The sequence below is a fragment of the Carlito syrichta genome, unplaced genomic scaffold (assembly GCF_000164805.1).
Source record: "Carlito syrichta isolate Samal-C Ts95f unplaced genomic scaffold, Tarsius_syrichta-2.0.1 Scaffold309859, whole genome shotgun sequence".
Classification (NCBI taxonomy): Eukaryota; Metazoa; Chordata; class Mammalia; order Primates; family Tarsiidae; genus Carlito; species Carlito syrichta.
In genome coordinates, this window is record NW_007253955.1 from 404,102 (window position 1) to 420,055 (window position 15,954).

At 45.2% G+C, this 15,954-nt stretch overlaps 1 protein-coding gene across 2 annotated transcripts; it reads right to left on the reverse strand.

Annotated features, from left to right (window-relative positions):
* Positions 1–5,870: 5,870 nt before the first annotated feature.
* RPUSD4 (RNA pseudouridylate synthase domain containing 4) lies at positions 5,871–15,869 on the reverse strand. 2 transcript variants are annotated; one of them, XM_008068077.2, is made up of 7 exons: positions 15,654–15,869; positions 15,152–15,317; positions 13,389–13,590; positions 11,012–11,080; positions 10,765–10,850; positions 8,703–8,800; positions 5,871–8,133 (listed from the first exon to the last, which is right to left on the reverse strand). In XM_008068077.2, the coding sequence occupies exons 1-7, from the start codon at positions 15,834–15,836 to the stop codon at positions 7,894–7,896; spliced, it is 1,044 nt and encodes a 347-aa protein (XP_008066268.1). In that variant the 5' UTR covers positions 15,837–15,869; the 3' UTR covers positions 5,871–7,893. The 2 variants fall into 2 exon arrangements, with proteins under 2 accessions (XP_008066268.1, XP_008066267.1); XM_008068076.2 differs by having other exon boundaries at positions 10,765–10,909; positions 10,987–11,080.
* Between the last annotated feature and the right edge of the window lie 85 nt (positions 15,870–15,954).

A 15,954-nucleotide genomic window follows, 5' to 3' on the forward strand; every position in this document is an offset into this window, starting at 1 on the left:
GGAGAGGTGATAGGAATAGCCACGGGTTCTGGTGTATGTACATACCTAGGATGCAGGTGCATGTGTATGGACATACTGACATGGGCTAGACGGTATGGGCCAGACATAGCCTTAGGATGTGTCTGAGTACAAGTCTCCATGACCATGTCTTCTCAGCATGTGAAAATACCTGTAGAAGAAGAGCTTCATCCTACTGTATAATCACCCTGATTAAAATCACATTACTACTGCTGAGGACCGGAGTGGAGGAGAGTATATTAAAGCAGGTGCCAGGAAGGAAGTGGACAGAAATATCTCAAGGCTTCAGCCTAAAAGCGCTCTAAGGCCCGAGCTGATAGGGCATCTATGCAGACAGCCACCAAGGCTGATTGCTTACTGGGGAAAAGCAGGGTGAAGGGATCCCTAACAGGATATCAAGTGATGACTAAGGGACTGGGGATGAAGAGGGTAAATTAAGTGTCGGATCATAATTTACCTTGCTTTTGTCCTTGGTTCCTAGGAGGGAGACTCTAAATTCTTGAAATTTCCCAAGTGATGATAATGTCTTTGTTATTTGCAATGGGACCTGCTAGTTTATGCAAATGAGGGGACTCAAAATAGGACCCTAGATCATTTTAGGGTAGGGGCCAGCCATGCAAAAAGACCAGCCATGTAATTAGAGGCTTGAGGCTTTGAGTCACAAAGGGAGCAGGGGCTGGAGATTGAACTCATCAATGTAGCCAATGATTGAATCAATCATGACTACATAACGAAATCTCAGTAAAAACTCTGGACACCAAGGCTTCAGTGACCTTCCTGTTGGTGATGCACATTCATGTGTTGGGAGGTTGACATGTCCTGACTCCATGGGAAGAGCATGTGGTAGCTTCATGTTTGTGACCCTGCCAGACCTTACACCTCTTCTTTTAGCTGGTCCTGATTTGTATCCTTCTAATGCATTATAAAACTATAGTAATAAGTATAGCACTTTTGAGCTCTGAGGGCCATTCTGGTCAATGATCAAACCTGAGGGGTTTGTGGGAACTCCTGAATTTGCAGCTAGTTGGTCAAAAGTACAGGTGACCAGGAAACCCCAGAGTTGGCAGCTGGTGTCTGAAGTGAGAGGACTCTAGTGGACTGTCCTGTTAAAGTGTGCCATGTGGCCTAACTGGGTAGGGGGTGTCGGAATTACATGGCACTGAGCCAGTGGATCTTGCATCTCACAAGGGAAAAAGCTGTCTGCCTCTATACGGCATGTTTTGCACAAGCAGAAGGTTATGTTTTCACATATCCTACTAGGCACTCTGGTTAAAAGCAGCCCAGAGAGCCAAGGGAAGCAGACTTAAAAAAACACGGGGGTAGGTTGCTCCAGGTGTCTGGTATGGTTAAAACCGCCCACCACTGCTCGGACCCAGGGACAGTCATAACACTGTCTTCTGAGTTTGGCTTCTGGTGGGAACTAGTAGATTGCCTAATGGTCCTATTTCTAAACTACTATGCACCTCCACCTTTCAGATCTATCCCATCATAGTTGAAGGCTGAGGACAATGAAGCTGGTTCTTAGGAGAGGTTGTAGAATTACAGAGGGAAGTGCCTTTTAAGAGAAGGACTTTATTTGTATTTATTTATGTTTATTTTTGAGTCAGGGCCTCATTCTGTTGTCCAGGCTGGAGTGCAGTAGCACAATCATGGCTCACTGCAGCCTCAAACTCCTGGGCTCCAGTGATCTTCTTCCTGCCTCAGCCTCCCAGGTAGCTGGGACTACAGGCAGGTGCCACCACATCCAGCTATTTTTAAAATTTTTTGTAGAGATGAGGTCTTGCTATGTTGTCCAGGCTGGTCTTAAGCTCCTGGGCTCAAGCAATCCTCCTGCTTTAGCCTTCCAAAGTGCTGGTATTATAGGCATGAGCCACCACACCTGGCCTGTTTTTATTATTTCTTATATTTGAGTTGGGGTCTCACTTTGGAGAGCAGTGGCACAATCACTGTTCATGGCAGCCTCAACCTCCTGGGCTCAGGCAATTCTTCCACCTCAGCCTCCCCAGTAGCTGGGACTACAGGTGTGTGCCACCAAACCTGGCTAATTTTTTTATTTTTGTAGAGAAGATGTCTTGCTACATTGCCCAGGATAGTCTCAAACTCCTGAGCTCAAGCAATTCTCTTGCCTTAGCCTCCCAAAGTGCTAGGACTACAGGTGTGAGCCACCATGCCCGATCTTTTTATTTTTAGGGTCTCACTCTGTTGTCCAGGCTGGAGTGCAGTGGCACAATCAGCTGGTCTCAGGTGATCCTCCCACTTCAGCCTTCAGAGTAGCTGGGGTTATAGGAGTAAGTCACCATGCCAGGCTAATTTTTAAAAATTTTTTGTAGAGATGGGGTCTTGCTCTATTGCCCAGGCTGGTCTCAAATTCCTGACCTCAAGCAATCCTCCCATCTCAGCCTCCCCAAGAGCTGGGATTATAGTCATGAGCTACCATGCCCAGCCTGAAGAGAAAGGTTTTAGAGTGAACTGGCATGAACTTATTGATTAACTGGATTTGGGGACCAGTGCAAGGGAGGAGTCAAAGATGACTTCCCAAGATCCTGGTGACATCATTTAACTAAGGTAGATAACAGGAGGGGAACAGGCCTGGAGAGAAAAGGCAATGAGCAGTTTGGTCATGATGTGAGGTAACCAAAAGGGAGCCTTATGGGAGATGACCATAGGCAGATGGATGTGAAGATCAAATGCTCAAAGGGGAGATCAAGGTCAGAGGCAGACTTACAGATCATCAGCACACAGGTGATGTTTCCAAAGTCATTCCAGCTCTCCCTATGGGAGAGGGCAGGATGCAAAGATGGAGCTCTGGGGCACCATGGAGAAGCCCTTCAAGGAGCCCAAAAGGAGATCAAATGAGAAGATGCAGGAGGGACTGGTGGAATCAAAGCAAGTGCGAAGCCCAGAGTGGGAGAGACCTGGTTATCAGATGTAAAGATACCTGTGACATGAAGGGGAGACAGTGCTTTGTGGGTTGAGGTTGGGTGCACACAGTGCAGAGAAGACCAGACTGCCCAGGAACTGCCTCCTGTGCAGAAGAGCTGGGTGCTGCCGCCAGAAGTGAGTGCTGGGAGAGCTGGCCTCCAGCCTGTTGAGTATAAGCACTTCCCAGAGCTTATGCAGACATTTCCTGGAGGGCTCAAAACCAAAGACCCACATGCGCAAGGAGCTGCTTATTTTTATAAGCCTTTAGTTCTTGATTTCTCAATCATGCACATGTAGAACTCTGGTTCTTTGTTTGTCTGTTTTTAAGTTGAGGTCTCTGCCACCTGGGCTGGAGTGCAGTGGCACAATCACAGCTCACCACAGTCCTGACTTCCTGGAATCAGGCAATCCCTCTGCCTCAGCTTCCTGAGTAGCTGGGACTACAGGTGTGTGCCACCATGCCTGGATAATTTTTTTATTTTTTGTAGAGATGATATCTTGCTATGTTGCCTAGGCTGGTCTCAAACTCCTGAGCTCAAGCAATCTTCCTACTTTGGCTTCCCAAAGTGCTGGCATGAGCACATAGCCAGAACTTTGATAAAAATAGAAAGCCATACAAAAAAACACATTTTCTTATGCTAATTATAGTTTATGGCTCAATATTATATCAAACCTTTTAACTGGTTCTAATCAACATTTCAAAATAGGAGAAGTTCATTGTGTGCATATTCCAACCTCCCTTGTATAATCCCAGGTCCCCAGATCCCACAACCTAGGATAAAATGCCTCTTACGTTTTTTTTGAGAAGGAATCTTACTCTGTCCTCCAGGTTGGAGTGCAGTGGCACATTCACAGCCGCCGCAGCCTCAACCCGCTAGGCTCAGAAGATCCTTCAGCATAAGCCTTCCAAGTAGTTGGAACCACAGGCACACGCCAACATGCCCAGCTAATTTTTTGGTTTATTGTAAAAACGAGGTCTCAAGTTCAACCCCAGGCGAACCCCTGGGCTCAGGCAATGCTCTCGCCTCCGCCTCTCAAAATCTTGGGATCCCAGGAGTGAGCCACCGTGCTTAGCTCCTCTTACTTTCAATGATTAAAGATAGCCACTGTACCCAGCAAGACCCACTGCTCAGGCAGTCCGGATCCCATTAAGGACCAGAGAATCATGTATTCCTTTCTTTAGGCCTAAGAAAACACAGAAAAGGAACAACTTCACCATCCCTTGCCTCCGCCTGCCCAGCCAGGGCAGCAGTGTGGAGCTTGCTGTAGACCACTCCACACCTGCAGCCTTGGTTTGCCCTATGTCCAGATAGTGGCATGCAGGACACTGCCTGGTCCCTTTAGAGTGCTTCCCTGGGTACCTGGGATTTCCCCCAAACACCCACAACATCAGAAGTCCTCTTCATCTGTCTCCCTGAATCAAAGTCAGTTACCAACATTTCCTGTCACCCTCTTATCCCTTTATCTCCAGAAGCATGGTTTACTAGAAATACAAACAGCCCAACCTCAGCCAGCAGACTGAATGTGGCCTATCACTTTTTTTTATGACTTAAGAATGGTTTTTACATTTTTTTTTTTTTGAGTTGGCGTCTCACTCAGTCACCCAGACTGGAGTGCAGTGGCATGCTCCCGACCACCACAGCCTCGACCTGCTGGGCTCTGGCGATTCTTCCGCCTCAGCCTTCCAAGTAGCTGGAACTACAGGCACATGCTACCACGCTCGGCTAAATTTTTTTGATTTATTGTAGAGATGAGGTCTCACCAAGTTGCCCAGGTGGGTCTCAAACCCGTGGGCTCAGGCAATCCACTCACTTCGGCCTCCCAAAGCGCAGGATTACAGGCTGAGCCACCGAGCCCAGCCGGTTTTTACATTTTTTTAATGGTTGAAAAAAATCAAAATAATGTTACAGACAAAAATGTGCCCAATTCTCCCCCTACTCAAAATTCACATATTGAAGTCCTAACCCCCAATGTGACTGTAGTTGGAGATAGGGCCTTTAAGGAGGTAATTCAGGCTAAATGAGATCATAAAGATGGAGCCCTAATCCAATCTGACCAGCATCCACATAAGAAAATACCAGGGGTGCACGTGCACAGAAAAAAGACACACGAGGACGCAGCAAGGGGGCAGCCATCTCCAAGCCAAGGAGAGAGGCCCAAGGACAGGCCTGCCAACACCTGTATTCTTGGACGTCCAACCTCCAGAACTGTAGAAATAAATATGTTGTTTAAGCCACCCAGTCTGTGGTATTTTACTATGGCAGCCTGAGCAGATGAAGACACCAGTGACATGTGAAAATCACATGAATTTCACATTTCAGGGTCCATGAATAAAATGTTATTGAAACAGCCTTGCTCATTCACTTACATATTGTCTACGTCTGCTTTTGTGCTTCATATGATGGCAGAATTGAGTAGTTTCAACAGGGTTATATGACATGCAAAGTCTAAAATATTTACTATCTGGCCCTTTTTGGAGAATGTTTGCCAATTCTTGCTCTGAACAACTGGAGAAGAACTCACTTTTGAAGACAAAGAGTGTCTTCCTTACTTTTATATTTGGCAGTGTTTGGCACCCACTAGGTCCCCCCACCCCTACCAGACCAGGCTTTAATCCCAGAGGGGTGGGTCCCAACTCTGTGGCCAGTGTCCTGTGCCACTTGGCCTGGCCTGATGAGATCCCACCCCCTGTCCTCCCTGCACATTCAGAGCAGTCTGTTCCTAGGGCCACATCACCCCTGGGAGCCAAGACATGACGTCTGGCCCAGACAAATCTGTCACACTCCCTAACACAGGCCCTTCTCAATACTCAGATGACAACTAACTACAAGTGGACTACCTCACCGAATATCTGATGTTTCCTATGGTGCACATGTATGTTCTATTAATTTTTAAAAGGTCACTCATATTTACAAATAAACACAAACACATTTTTATAAGTCACACTTTTTATGGCTGATGAAACACCATACCAGAATATTTCTGCTTCCTCTGACAAACTATAATCATAGGGCCTACCCTGCTCCCCCAACACCCTAAGTTGCAGATCTTCAACTAGGTTGCTTAGGGTCACTGTCCTGATCCTCAAGCATCCCATGACCCAGTCAGCACTGAAGAAGCTAGCTGTGCACTGATGTGGACATCTGCCCCAGTCCCCTGAATCCCAGGGTGGCTTAGGAATTTTCAAAAAGCCAACTGTCACTAATTTGGTAGCTCTCAGAACAGCAACCAGCACTAAACCTAGCACTGAAGAGCTAAAAAAGATCAGAAGAGCAGAGCAGCTTCCATGGTGCAACTGATACAGTGAGTGACACACAGCTAGTTCTCAGTGTGGCTCCAACGTGCCGGCTGAGGCAACCATAGCCCTGCTTTGCACTTACTCATTACTCATCAAATTTTCCCAGCTAATGAGAAGCTCCTTGAAATGAGTGAATACCCCATATACTTTCAACCGACTGACTCCTCAGTTTGCCAAGTTAAAGACTGTAGATTCACATCCTAGAAGAGCCCAAACAGGATAATGAGATGTCAATCATACGTCACTTTTCCAAATGTACCCTGACTAGCTCCTTTTTCCGTATTTTTCAATTCTAACTTTCCATCATCTGCTCTTCTAAGATAGTTCTCTATTCTTGTGGGTATTCCTGTTCATCAGTCTCCCTGAATCAAAGTCAAACTGTCAATACTTCCTAAGTGTCACATCCTTGTCCCTTTAGCTGGAGAAGCATGGTTTACTAGAAACAGAAACAACAGTCAAAATATTTAGGCCCTACAAAACAAAAGGCTATATCACCTGTGCTTTCAATTCACCATGCACAGTAATAGTATCATGGAAACAGGGAAGGGGGTTTAGAAAGTGGCATCAGAGGGAACATATAAAGGCAGTTCTGTCACTCCAGCTTTCTTCAGCTCAGCCCAAAGTGATTTAAGGTGTATTTGTTTGCAAGAAACAAGGTGAGAGCTAGATGGACCAACTAAGCAGGAAAGTCAAGGTCATTTCCATTCATCTCTAGTAGTGTCCAGCATGGCCCTCTCCTTCCTGAGACCCAAGAACAGGAGGTGTGTTTCCAAAATAAAGATTTTCTCAAATGGTAGCACCCTTATAACCACACATTTATGGACCAACCAAAGCCATGCCATAGTCTAGAAAGGACAGATACTACAAGCAGCTAAAATGCTAACCACTGATCCAGCACTTTCAAGATGACAGCTTTCCTCAAACTCCTGCACCATTCATTTGATTTAGTTGGCAATACGTTGTGAAATTTCACATAAATCTCTGTGTTTCCTGATTCTCTGAAAACATGGGAAAATCCATTGCCACATGGCGACAACCAGCTGGAGCTAACAATTGTTAGTATGTATGCTCCCTGGTTTGTTACCCCCACCACTGCCTTACCTCTTTGCCAACTTCACTCATTTGCATTACCTGACTGCCATTCACATCGGCTTTCCTTATCAACTACCCCACCTCGATATCCCCTAACCACCCTCTTCTCAGGTTCCAGAGAGCAGAAAGGCACCCATGCTACAGCTTGACAAATCCCTGGACCCCCTGAGATGTTTAATCAGTATGTTCTTTCCAACCATGGGAACCTTCCTTGTAGTTAAAGAGTTTTGCTGTTGAATGAAAACAGTTCCCGACCCTAGATTCTGTCCTTTAGTTCTCCTTTTCCAGTCATCGCCCCAATCTGCCTGGTCCTGGGCTTTCTTCCATCTTCGCAAGGAGATTCTGTGGCAGGGAGACTTGCAGCAAGCTTTTCAACAGTGTAGTCAAACTGTCAGGAAACTGACTTTATTCTCCATTAAGAACACTGTAGTCGAGCTGCTTCAACTTATCCCACCTGACTCTTTTGGAGTCTGTTCAAGTAAGAAGTTGGCAGAGTCCAGGAAACAAAATGAAGAGTTCAGGGGCCTGTGTATGCTCCCAGATGCCAGATGCTTCCAGGGTTTTCACTGTGCTCCCAGAGGCCCAAGTTCACTGTCCCTATTTTGATCCTGACTTGGCATCTCTAAACCCAGACGGCGCAGGGAATGTACAAAGAAGTGAGGAAGTTTGCAGACCAAGTTGAGTTCCTCCTTCCTGGACCCCAGGGCAGGCAGAATCAACTGCCGGGCATGCAGGTGAAGGGGGATATGGCGGGTCTTCGATTGTTCCAGCCCCAGCTTCTTCAGAGTGCCAACGGAGAGCTTCTATACAAAGAAAAGACAGAGCCTTGAGAGCAAGGCCAAGTCCATCCTACCAGCATGGAGGGTCAGAAGACTTCCACTTAAAAGGAACCAACACTAACCCACTGGAAGACATAGTAAGGGACATCCTTTTCCAGGGGCCTGTCTAGAAGGGCTTGGAACCCAAGTAAGAGAAAAATGACCACACCAAATTTCTGATTGGCCAGTACTGTAGCCTACCAAGAGAATGGGCTGTAACATCAAAGGATGAAAAGGATTCCACCATAGTTCTTAAGCAGTAGCCTGAAAGGCCGCTTCTGGCCTTCAGAAACATTCCTCCCCTTGCCTATATCCTCCCAACAAAATGTGAGTCTAAACAAAAGAAAGAGGAAGATTTTGCTAATAGCTCCTGTAGCTCCATGAGGATGCTTACTAACTGCTTCTAAATTTCTCTAAAAGCTAGATAATGAGTATGGTCCCATGTCTGAAGGCAATCATTACATCTTTGTTGTGACTCACTTTAGGGTTGTAACAAAGGGAAAGTCTAAGTTCTCTCTCTTATTCTGTTGCACATTGGGTCAAACCAGAATTACCTGGGGCGCCAAACTACTCCAGTCAGAGTACTTGTGATCACCAAGGATTGGACAATCCAATCCAAAAGACAAGTGAACTCGAAGCTGATGTTTTATTCCTTAAAAAGAGAAAGAAAACTTAGGAGAGGCTACAGAAAAAATATGAGTACTGACATCTGCCTCAAATCATATTAAATCAAATATGCCAGTTACTGGCAGGTTCCAACTATATTAAGGTACTCAGAATAATATAACAAACTATAAGCTATGTAGCACCAGTCAGTTTAGGAACTAAATACTGAACATACTCTAGGTAAGTAGCCCCTCCATTACAGTTCTCTCTTTCTATCAGATTACCATCATCAAGAACTTGGTGTCTACCATTAGCCTAACTTTTCTTTTTGATTTTTTTTTTTTTAGTTGGAGTCTCACTCTGTCACCCAGACTGGAGTGCAGTGGCCGCTCCCAGCCTTCGCAGCCTCGACCTGCTGGGCTCTGGCGATCCTTCCGCCTCAGCCTTCCGAGTAGCCGGAATTACAGGCGCACGCTACCATGCCCGGCTGATTTTTGATTTATTGTAGAGATGAGGTCTCGCCAAGTTTCCCAGGCGAGTCTCGGGCCCGCAGGCTCAGGCAATCCACTCACTTCAGTCTCCCAAGGTGTGGGATTACAGGCTGAGCCACCGAGCCCGGCTTAGCCTAACATTTTAATAATTTCACTACATAATGATAAATAGTACTGCTTCACACATTATTTAAATTGTAGTAAAATATACATAAAATTTCCAATTTTTAAGTATACAGTTAAGTGACATCAAATACATTCACAATGCTTTGCAACCATCACTACCATCCATCTCTAGAACTTTCTCATCTTCCCAAGCTGAAATTCTGCACCAATTAAACAATAATTCCCAACTCCTCCCCCTCCCATCACCTTTCCCCAAGCTTTTGGCAACCACCATTCTATATTCTATTTTCTGTCTCTATGAATCTGACTACCTAGGTACCTCATATAAGTGGAGGCATACAGTATTTGACCCTTTGTGTCTGGCTTATTTCACTTAGCACAGTGTTTTCAAGATTCATCCATGTTGTAGCGTGAGTCAGAATTTCCTTCCCTTTAATTTTTTTAAGGCTGAAAATAATATTCTATTATATGTGCAGACTACATTTTCTTTCTCCATTTATCCATCAATGGACAGTTAGACTGTCTTCACCTTTTGGCTATTGTGAATACTGCTGCTACAATTACAGGTGTGCAAATATCTGTTTGAGTTCCTGTTTTCAATTCTTTTGGGTATATACCCAGAAGTGGAATTGCTGGATCTTATGGTAATTTTATGTGTTAAATGTTTTGAGGAACGATTCTACACATTTTTAAATAAAGATATTCAGGCTAGGTGTGGTGGCTCATGCCTTTAAACCCAGCACTTTGGAAGGCAAAAGCGAGAGGACTGTGTGAGCCCAGGGGTTCGAGACCAGCCTGAGCAACTTGGCGAGAACTCGTCTCTGCACTCTAGCCTGGGTAACAGAGTAAGACTCCAACTCAAAAAAAAGGAAAAAAGATATTCAACTGCTGGGCTTGGTGGCTCAGCCTATAATCCCGCGCCTTTGGGAGGCTGAGGTGAGTGGATTGCCTGAGCCCACGGGTTCGAGACCCGCCTGGGCAGAGAGACCTCATCTCTACAATAAATCAAAAATCAGCCGGCTGTGGTAGCACATGCCTGTAACTCCGGCTACTTGGAAGGCTGAGGTGGAAGGATTGCCGGAGCCCAGCAGGTCGAGGCTGCGGTGGCCGGGAGCGGCCACTGCACTCCAGTCTGGGCAACAGAGTGAGACTCCAACTCAAAAAAAAAAAAAGATATTCAAACTGTTTGTATTCTGCTGCTACCTACAACCATCCCTCTGGGAGCCCCCAGCCACAGATTAGCACCAGAAGCACACTTACACAATTCAGCCGCAACCTCAGCCCACCCAGAGTACCAGCTGCTCAGAATAAGGGCAGGGACCAACACGAGGACCTGGCAGGGCTTGATAGCACAAGGTTTTGCGATCCTGCTGTGGAATAGTGAGACCCTCACCAGTAATGGGCTGGAGCTCCAAGAAGGCAGAGGAGAGAGTGCTGCTTAGCACCTGGTATTGAGTTACAGCAACATGTGCATTCCGGCTACTCCGCACTTTCACCATTTTCCCATTGTCCATGCGGTAACTCGGGGACAACGTCATCTGAAGCCAAAGAAATCAAGATACAAATGATTTTCAAGGAAGAGCAGAAAGTCATGCCTCAAGGAAGCAGCTCTCACCTTGTGGTGTTGCTGGTGGCCTTGCACTTCCTTCTCCATGATGGGGATATCCACAACTCCTGCTGAGGGCACAGGGACGCGTACAGTGATGGCCCTGGGGTGACACGTAGATGGCTGCTTTAGTCACAGAAGCAAGGGAGGAGATCCTTAGATTTGGTCACTTAAGAGGTTTCATAATGGATCTTCTGCAAGAATGCAGTCACTTCTCATGATCAGAGCATCTCACACGATTCTCTTGGAATAGTGTTTAGCCTAAGAATTGGATACTTCTTACAAGCATATCTATTTTACTACTAAAATCATACACACTAATTGTAGAATATTTGGGAGGAAGAGAAAAAAATTACATTAATATCGTGGTCTTTCACTCTAGTCTTTAAAAATGGATATGAACTGTTAAAATAAAATTAGGAAAATACAGTTTTGTATAAATTACAAATGAATACATAAATGAATTAATCTAATGAAAAATTCACAGGACCACCCCTAATTTGCCAAGTAAGTAAAACAGGAAAGAACTGTGCCCAAAGAAGTTACAAAAACCCCAGCCACAACTCATTCCAAATCACCTTTTGTTGATGCTTTCCTTCTCATCACATCAGACAGGCAGAAGGCTGTGTTTAATCTGTTCTTAAATTTTTGCCTCTTTCAGGCCAATCACAGAGAAGTCCTTCTAGATACCTGGTGGCCTATTGCGGACTCACTGAGGGGTCAAAACCCCACTCACACACTATTTCACCCTGGACACCCTGCTTTAGGTTGGTGGCGGTTTGGGATGCTGATACATTTTACCACATTTAAAGCTGAGTTGTAACTACTAGATTACCCTTCTAAATGACTTAACACTACCATGTAAAAATATTCAACAGTAAAGATTCACTGAATGGGTGAGGCAGTGATTTAGCTAAGTATCAGCTCTACATAGAGGAACAAGACAAAAATCTCATTTTCAAGGAATTTAAAATCTAGCAAGAAGATTCAAACGAATAACTATAATATAATAAGTATGCTATCATAGTAAGTCAGCAAATGCTAATCAGTTGCTTACCATGTTCTACTTCCTGCACCTAGTATGAACTCCTCTGTGAAATCTGACACCAGGAATAGTTCCCAATTCCGCAACCTCATGGACAATTTTCACAAATACTAAAACATGTATTTTACAATTTCACATTTTGATTGCTTGTATATATAACAATTGTCTCTATTTTCTATTTTTTCAGCTCTTACTATGAGCCAGGTACTGTTAAGCACATCACATGCATTAACTCACTTCACTATCTCATAAATCCTATGTTCATTTTCCATATGAAGAAAACAAAGCTTAGAGAAGTTTAATAACTTGCCCCAGAGTCCAGCACTCAGACCGTAGCTGTGGCAGTGTGTTATGAAGCTGTCCCATACAACTTGGCTACTGGAATCCCCAGTAGAAAAGTGAAATACTCAAGGCTCTCCAGCACAGACAGTGGTTACACTGACCTTCAGTTTAAGAAAAGCTCTCCTAAGATCCCTTTTAAGGCCATTGCACTTGCCACTGTGCTGTTTTTGATTGGCACCTTTCTCATTATCATAGGCTCCCTCTTGCTGTTGGACTACATCAGTAAAGAGGTGGCAGACAGGGTTGTACCAGTCCTGATCACTGGCATTCTGCAGTTCCAGCCTGGATTTACCACCTGCACATCACCTATTATGCACTCAGAGAATGTTAGAGTTACTCCCACACATCGCCTATTATGTATCCAAATGGTTACTCCTACGATGATATCCAGACTTTGATGACTAGATTAGCACCCACCTCAGTCCTGAGAAAAGTCACAGTAAGACTACCTGCCCGAGTTTTAAGATGTTGAACAGAAACTATGGCTAAGGGCTAAGGAATTTTGCAGTTTGCAGATGTTTAACAAACAATGGCTAGATTTTATGGGTCTACACCAGAGATGTTAACTGAGATTCCAATTAGCTATAATTAGTGCAGGGCTGTTTTCATCTCCTAGCCCTGACAAAAGCTCTTGACAAGTTTTTCCACAGGAGTATGTATCATGGAAGAATAGCAAAATTAACTGTCTGGGAAAATGGGTGGTTATACTGTAGTGGAGTGTTGCCACCACCACATTCTTTAGAGTTGAGTGTTTCTTTTAAATAGTCTTCACTGCCAATTTGTTTTTGCAGCAAATGGAAGAATACAGTAGCTCTAAAAAAAATTAATTTTTGATAATTTTGATGTACAGCCAGAATTAAGAACCATTATTCTATTCGACTCTTAATATTCCAAGCACCAGAGCTGTTTCATATACTTTTTATATTCTCACAGGTCCTTTTATTAATAGGACCTGTAATGAATAAATCGATGAAAGGTATGCCTCCACTTATACCACCTCCACTGCCATCAGCAGGCTTCATACCAGTACTTCTTTGCCACCTGACGGGTTCTAAACAACTCTTGGATTTGATGTGCCACATCCTTCTCCCAAGCCAACACCATTACTCCTGTGGTCTCCTTGTCCAGTCGGTGGCACAGATGCAAGGGCTCTGCCTTGTGACCATGAAGCATCTTTGCCAGAATAGGCAGTACATCACTGATGCAGAGCTGGACTCCAGGGCCACCTACGAAGGGAAAAGCAAGAGGTTTGAGTGGCCAGGAAAAGCTCTCATCAAAAAACTTCTTGAGAGAAAAGCCCTTACTGGATAAACCGTCAGTATTTTCCACAGTCTTACTACTGAAGTGTGGTCCAGGGACTTGCAATATTGGAAGGCCCAGGGTGCTTACTAGAAATGAATCTCAGCCTAGCTTGGTGGCCCAGCCTATAATCCCAGCACTTTGGGAGGCCAAGGTGGGTGAACTGACTGTGCCTGTGGGTTTGAAACCAGCCCGGGCAACTTGGTAAGAACTCATCTCTACAATAAATAAAAAATTAGATGGGTGTGGTAGCACATGCCTATAGTTCTGGCTACTTGGAAGAATGAGGTGGAAGGATTGTCTGAGCCCCGCAGGTCGACGCTGGTGTGGCCTTGAGTATGCCACTGCATTCCAGCCTGGGCGACAGAGTGAGACTCCAACTAAAAAAGGAAAAAAAAAAAAAAAAAAAAAAAGAATCTCAGGCCCCCAACCCTATTAAATCAGAATCTTCATTTTAACAAGCTGTCTCAGTGATTCACGGGCATATTAAAGAATGAGAAGTTCTGTCCTAGAGCATATGGCTTTCTCTTCAGACATCCTTTACAAGACCCTGAGGGCCTTCTGAGACATTAGAGAAGGGTAGTTAAGAGGATGGGCTTTGGGGTTAAATATTACTGGGTGCCACTCTATGTACTCTCCTGTCTAGCCATTTGATCTTGGACAAATTACTTCTCTAGCCAACTTTGTTTTCTCATCTATAAAATATAAATATCTTGAAAATAACCTCACTGGGGAATAGGAAGGCAAGAAGCTATTGTGAGAATCAAAAGACAAAAAACTATGGAAAGCACTTGGCAATGTCTGATTTAATCCCTTGTCTTTATGCACAACCCTTTTCATACTTCCCCAAAAAGCATTACCTTCTTCTGGCTAACGTGTATCTTTTCCCTCTGCAAAACACTTTCATAAATGCATTTTTTTCTGTCAGTCTTTCCTGACTCGTCTCAGCTATCCCTCATCACCACATTCAACATTTATTGAAAGACATTTGAGTAGCCACCAAGTTCCAGGCACTCTGGGTCCCCCCTCCCCCAGAAAGCAGGATTTAAGAGGACAGAAAAGCTGGGGAAGGGACCCCGAAGGGGTTGTCCTATTCTGGGGTTTTATGTTAGGTATCTTCACACACACACACACACACACACACACACACACACCTTTTTTTCTTATTATTTCCTCATTCCCAGTTTTGATGGAAAGTAACCTGAAGACTAGAACCACACTGACCTCTGCATTTACCTATATAAATCCCTGTGGGGGTTTGCATACAGAGCATTCCATGAATCAATGCTGACTATCGGACTTCTGGAAGGTGGGGACTGACGTATTTATCCATATCCTCAGTGTTGCCTTTTATTGGATAATAATCTACAAAGTTTTAGTGAATTTGAATGCAAGGTTTCAGAGTGTCCCATAAGTTATGTGTCAGTCTCCCTTCGTTGTAGCAGAAAGTAGAAGCAGGTCCCTCTCCCTTTCCCACAGGGTTCTTACCATGCACTGGGAGACCATAAGGTTTATTGATGACCACAAGGTCCTTGTCCTGGTGGAGAATCCCTCGGCTCAGTGCCTTAGCAAGCACGTTGGGGTGGACTCGCTGCAGCTGTTGTGTGAACCTCACTAGTTCTTGCACCCTTCGCTGAACAGGGTTTGTGGGCATCTAAAGAAAGAGGAGAAGCAGTGGGGGAAATGCCTGGTGAGGAAGCGGTGGAGGAGCGGTGAGGAAGACCTTCAATAAGGTCTAAGGATTTGCATAGGGAATAACCATATTTTTCCGTCCGACTCGCGCGTTCCTCCAGTAATCCGGGTGCAGGTAGATCCAGCCCACAGGAAGACACCGTACCTAGTGATCTCTCCCCTCGGCTTTCTCCCTACTCTCCCACCACATGTCTTAGACATTTACTTACTTGCTATCATCTCCTACCTCACTCCTCGCCCGGGAAACCAAACCAGTAAATACACTGCTTCTTGGGAGTTGCGCTCCCTCTGGACTCACCGGCTTCTTCGTCTTTTGTTCCCGTTTCTGGGCTCGGAGCCTCTCTGCTAATTGCTGGGCATTCAGGGACTTAGAGGCAGCGGCGGCAGAACAAAACGGCTTTGTAAGAGTGAAGAGACTTCCCAAACTCTGGCCGGTACCCCGTATCCAGAGGCCTACCGCGCTACTGCTGGGGGCCGCCATCTTGCCAAGAAGGGCGGGACTAGCCGAGACCACTAGGAGTGACGAGGAGGAGGAGGAGGAGGAGGAGGGAGTGGGTGGGCCCTGCGGGTCACGTGGGGGGCTGAGCGAGTCACGTAGG

Excerpts from the sequence above, each read along its gene's own strand:
- RPUSD4 (XM_008068076.2), bottom strand. The coding sequence starts at position 15,836 with ATGGCGGCCCCCAGCAGTAGCGCGGTAGGCCTCTGGATACGGGGTACC. Across the intron at positions 13,591-15,151 it reads TTATGGTCTCCCAGTGCATG|GTGGCCCTGGAGTCCAGCTC; the intron begins GTAAGAACCCTG and ends TTCCCTTCGTAG. Across the intron at positions 10,910-10,986 it reads GCCACCAGCAACACCACAAG|ATGACGTTGTCCCCGAGTTA; the intron begins GTGAGAGCTGCT and ends CTTTGGCTTCAG.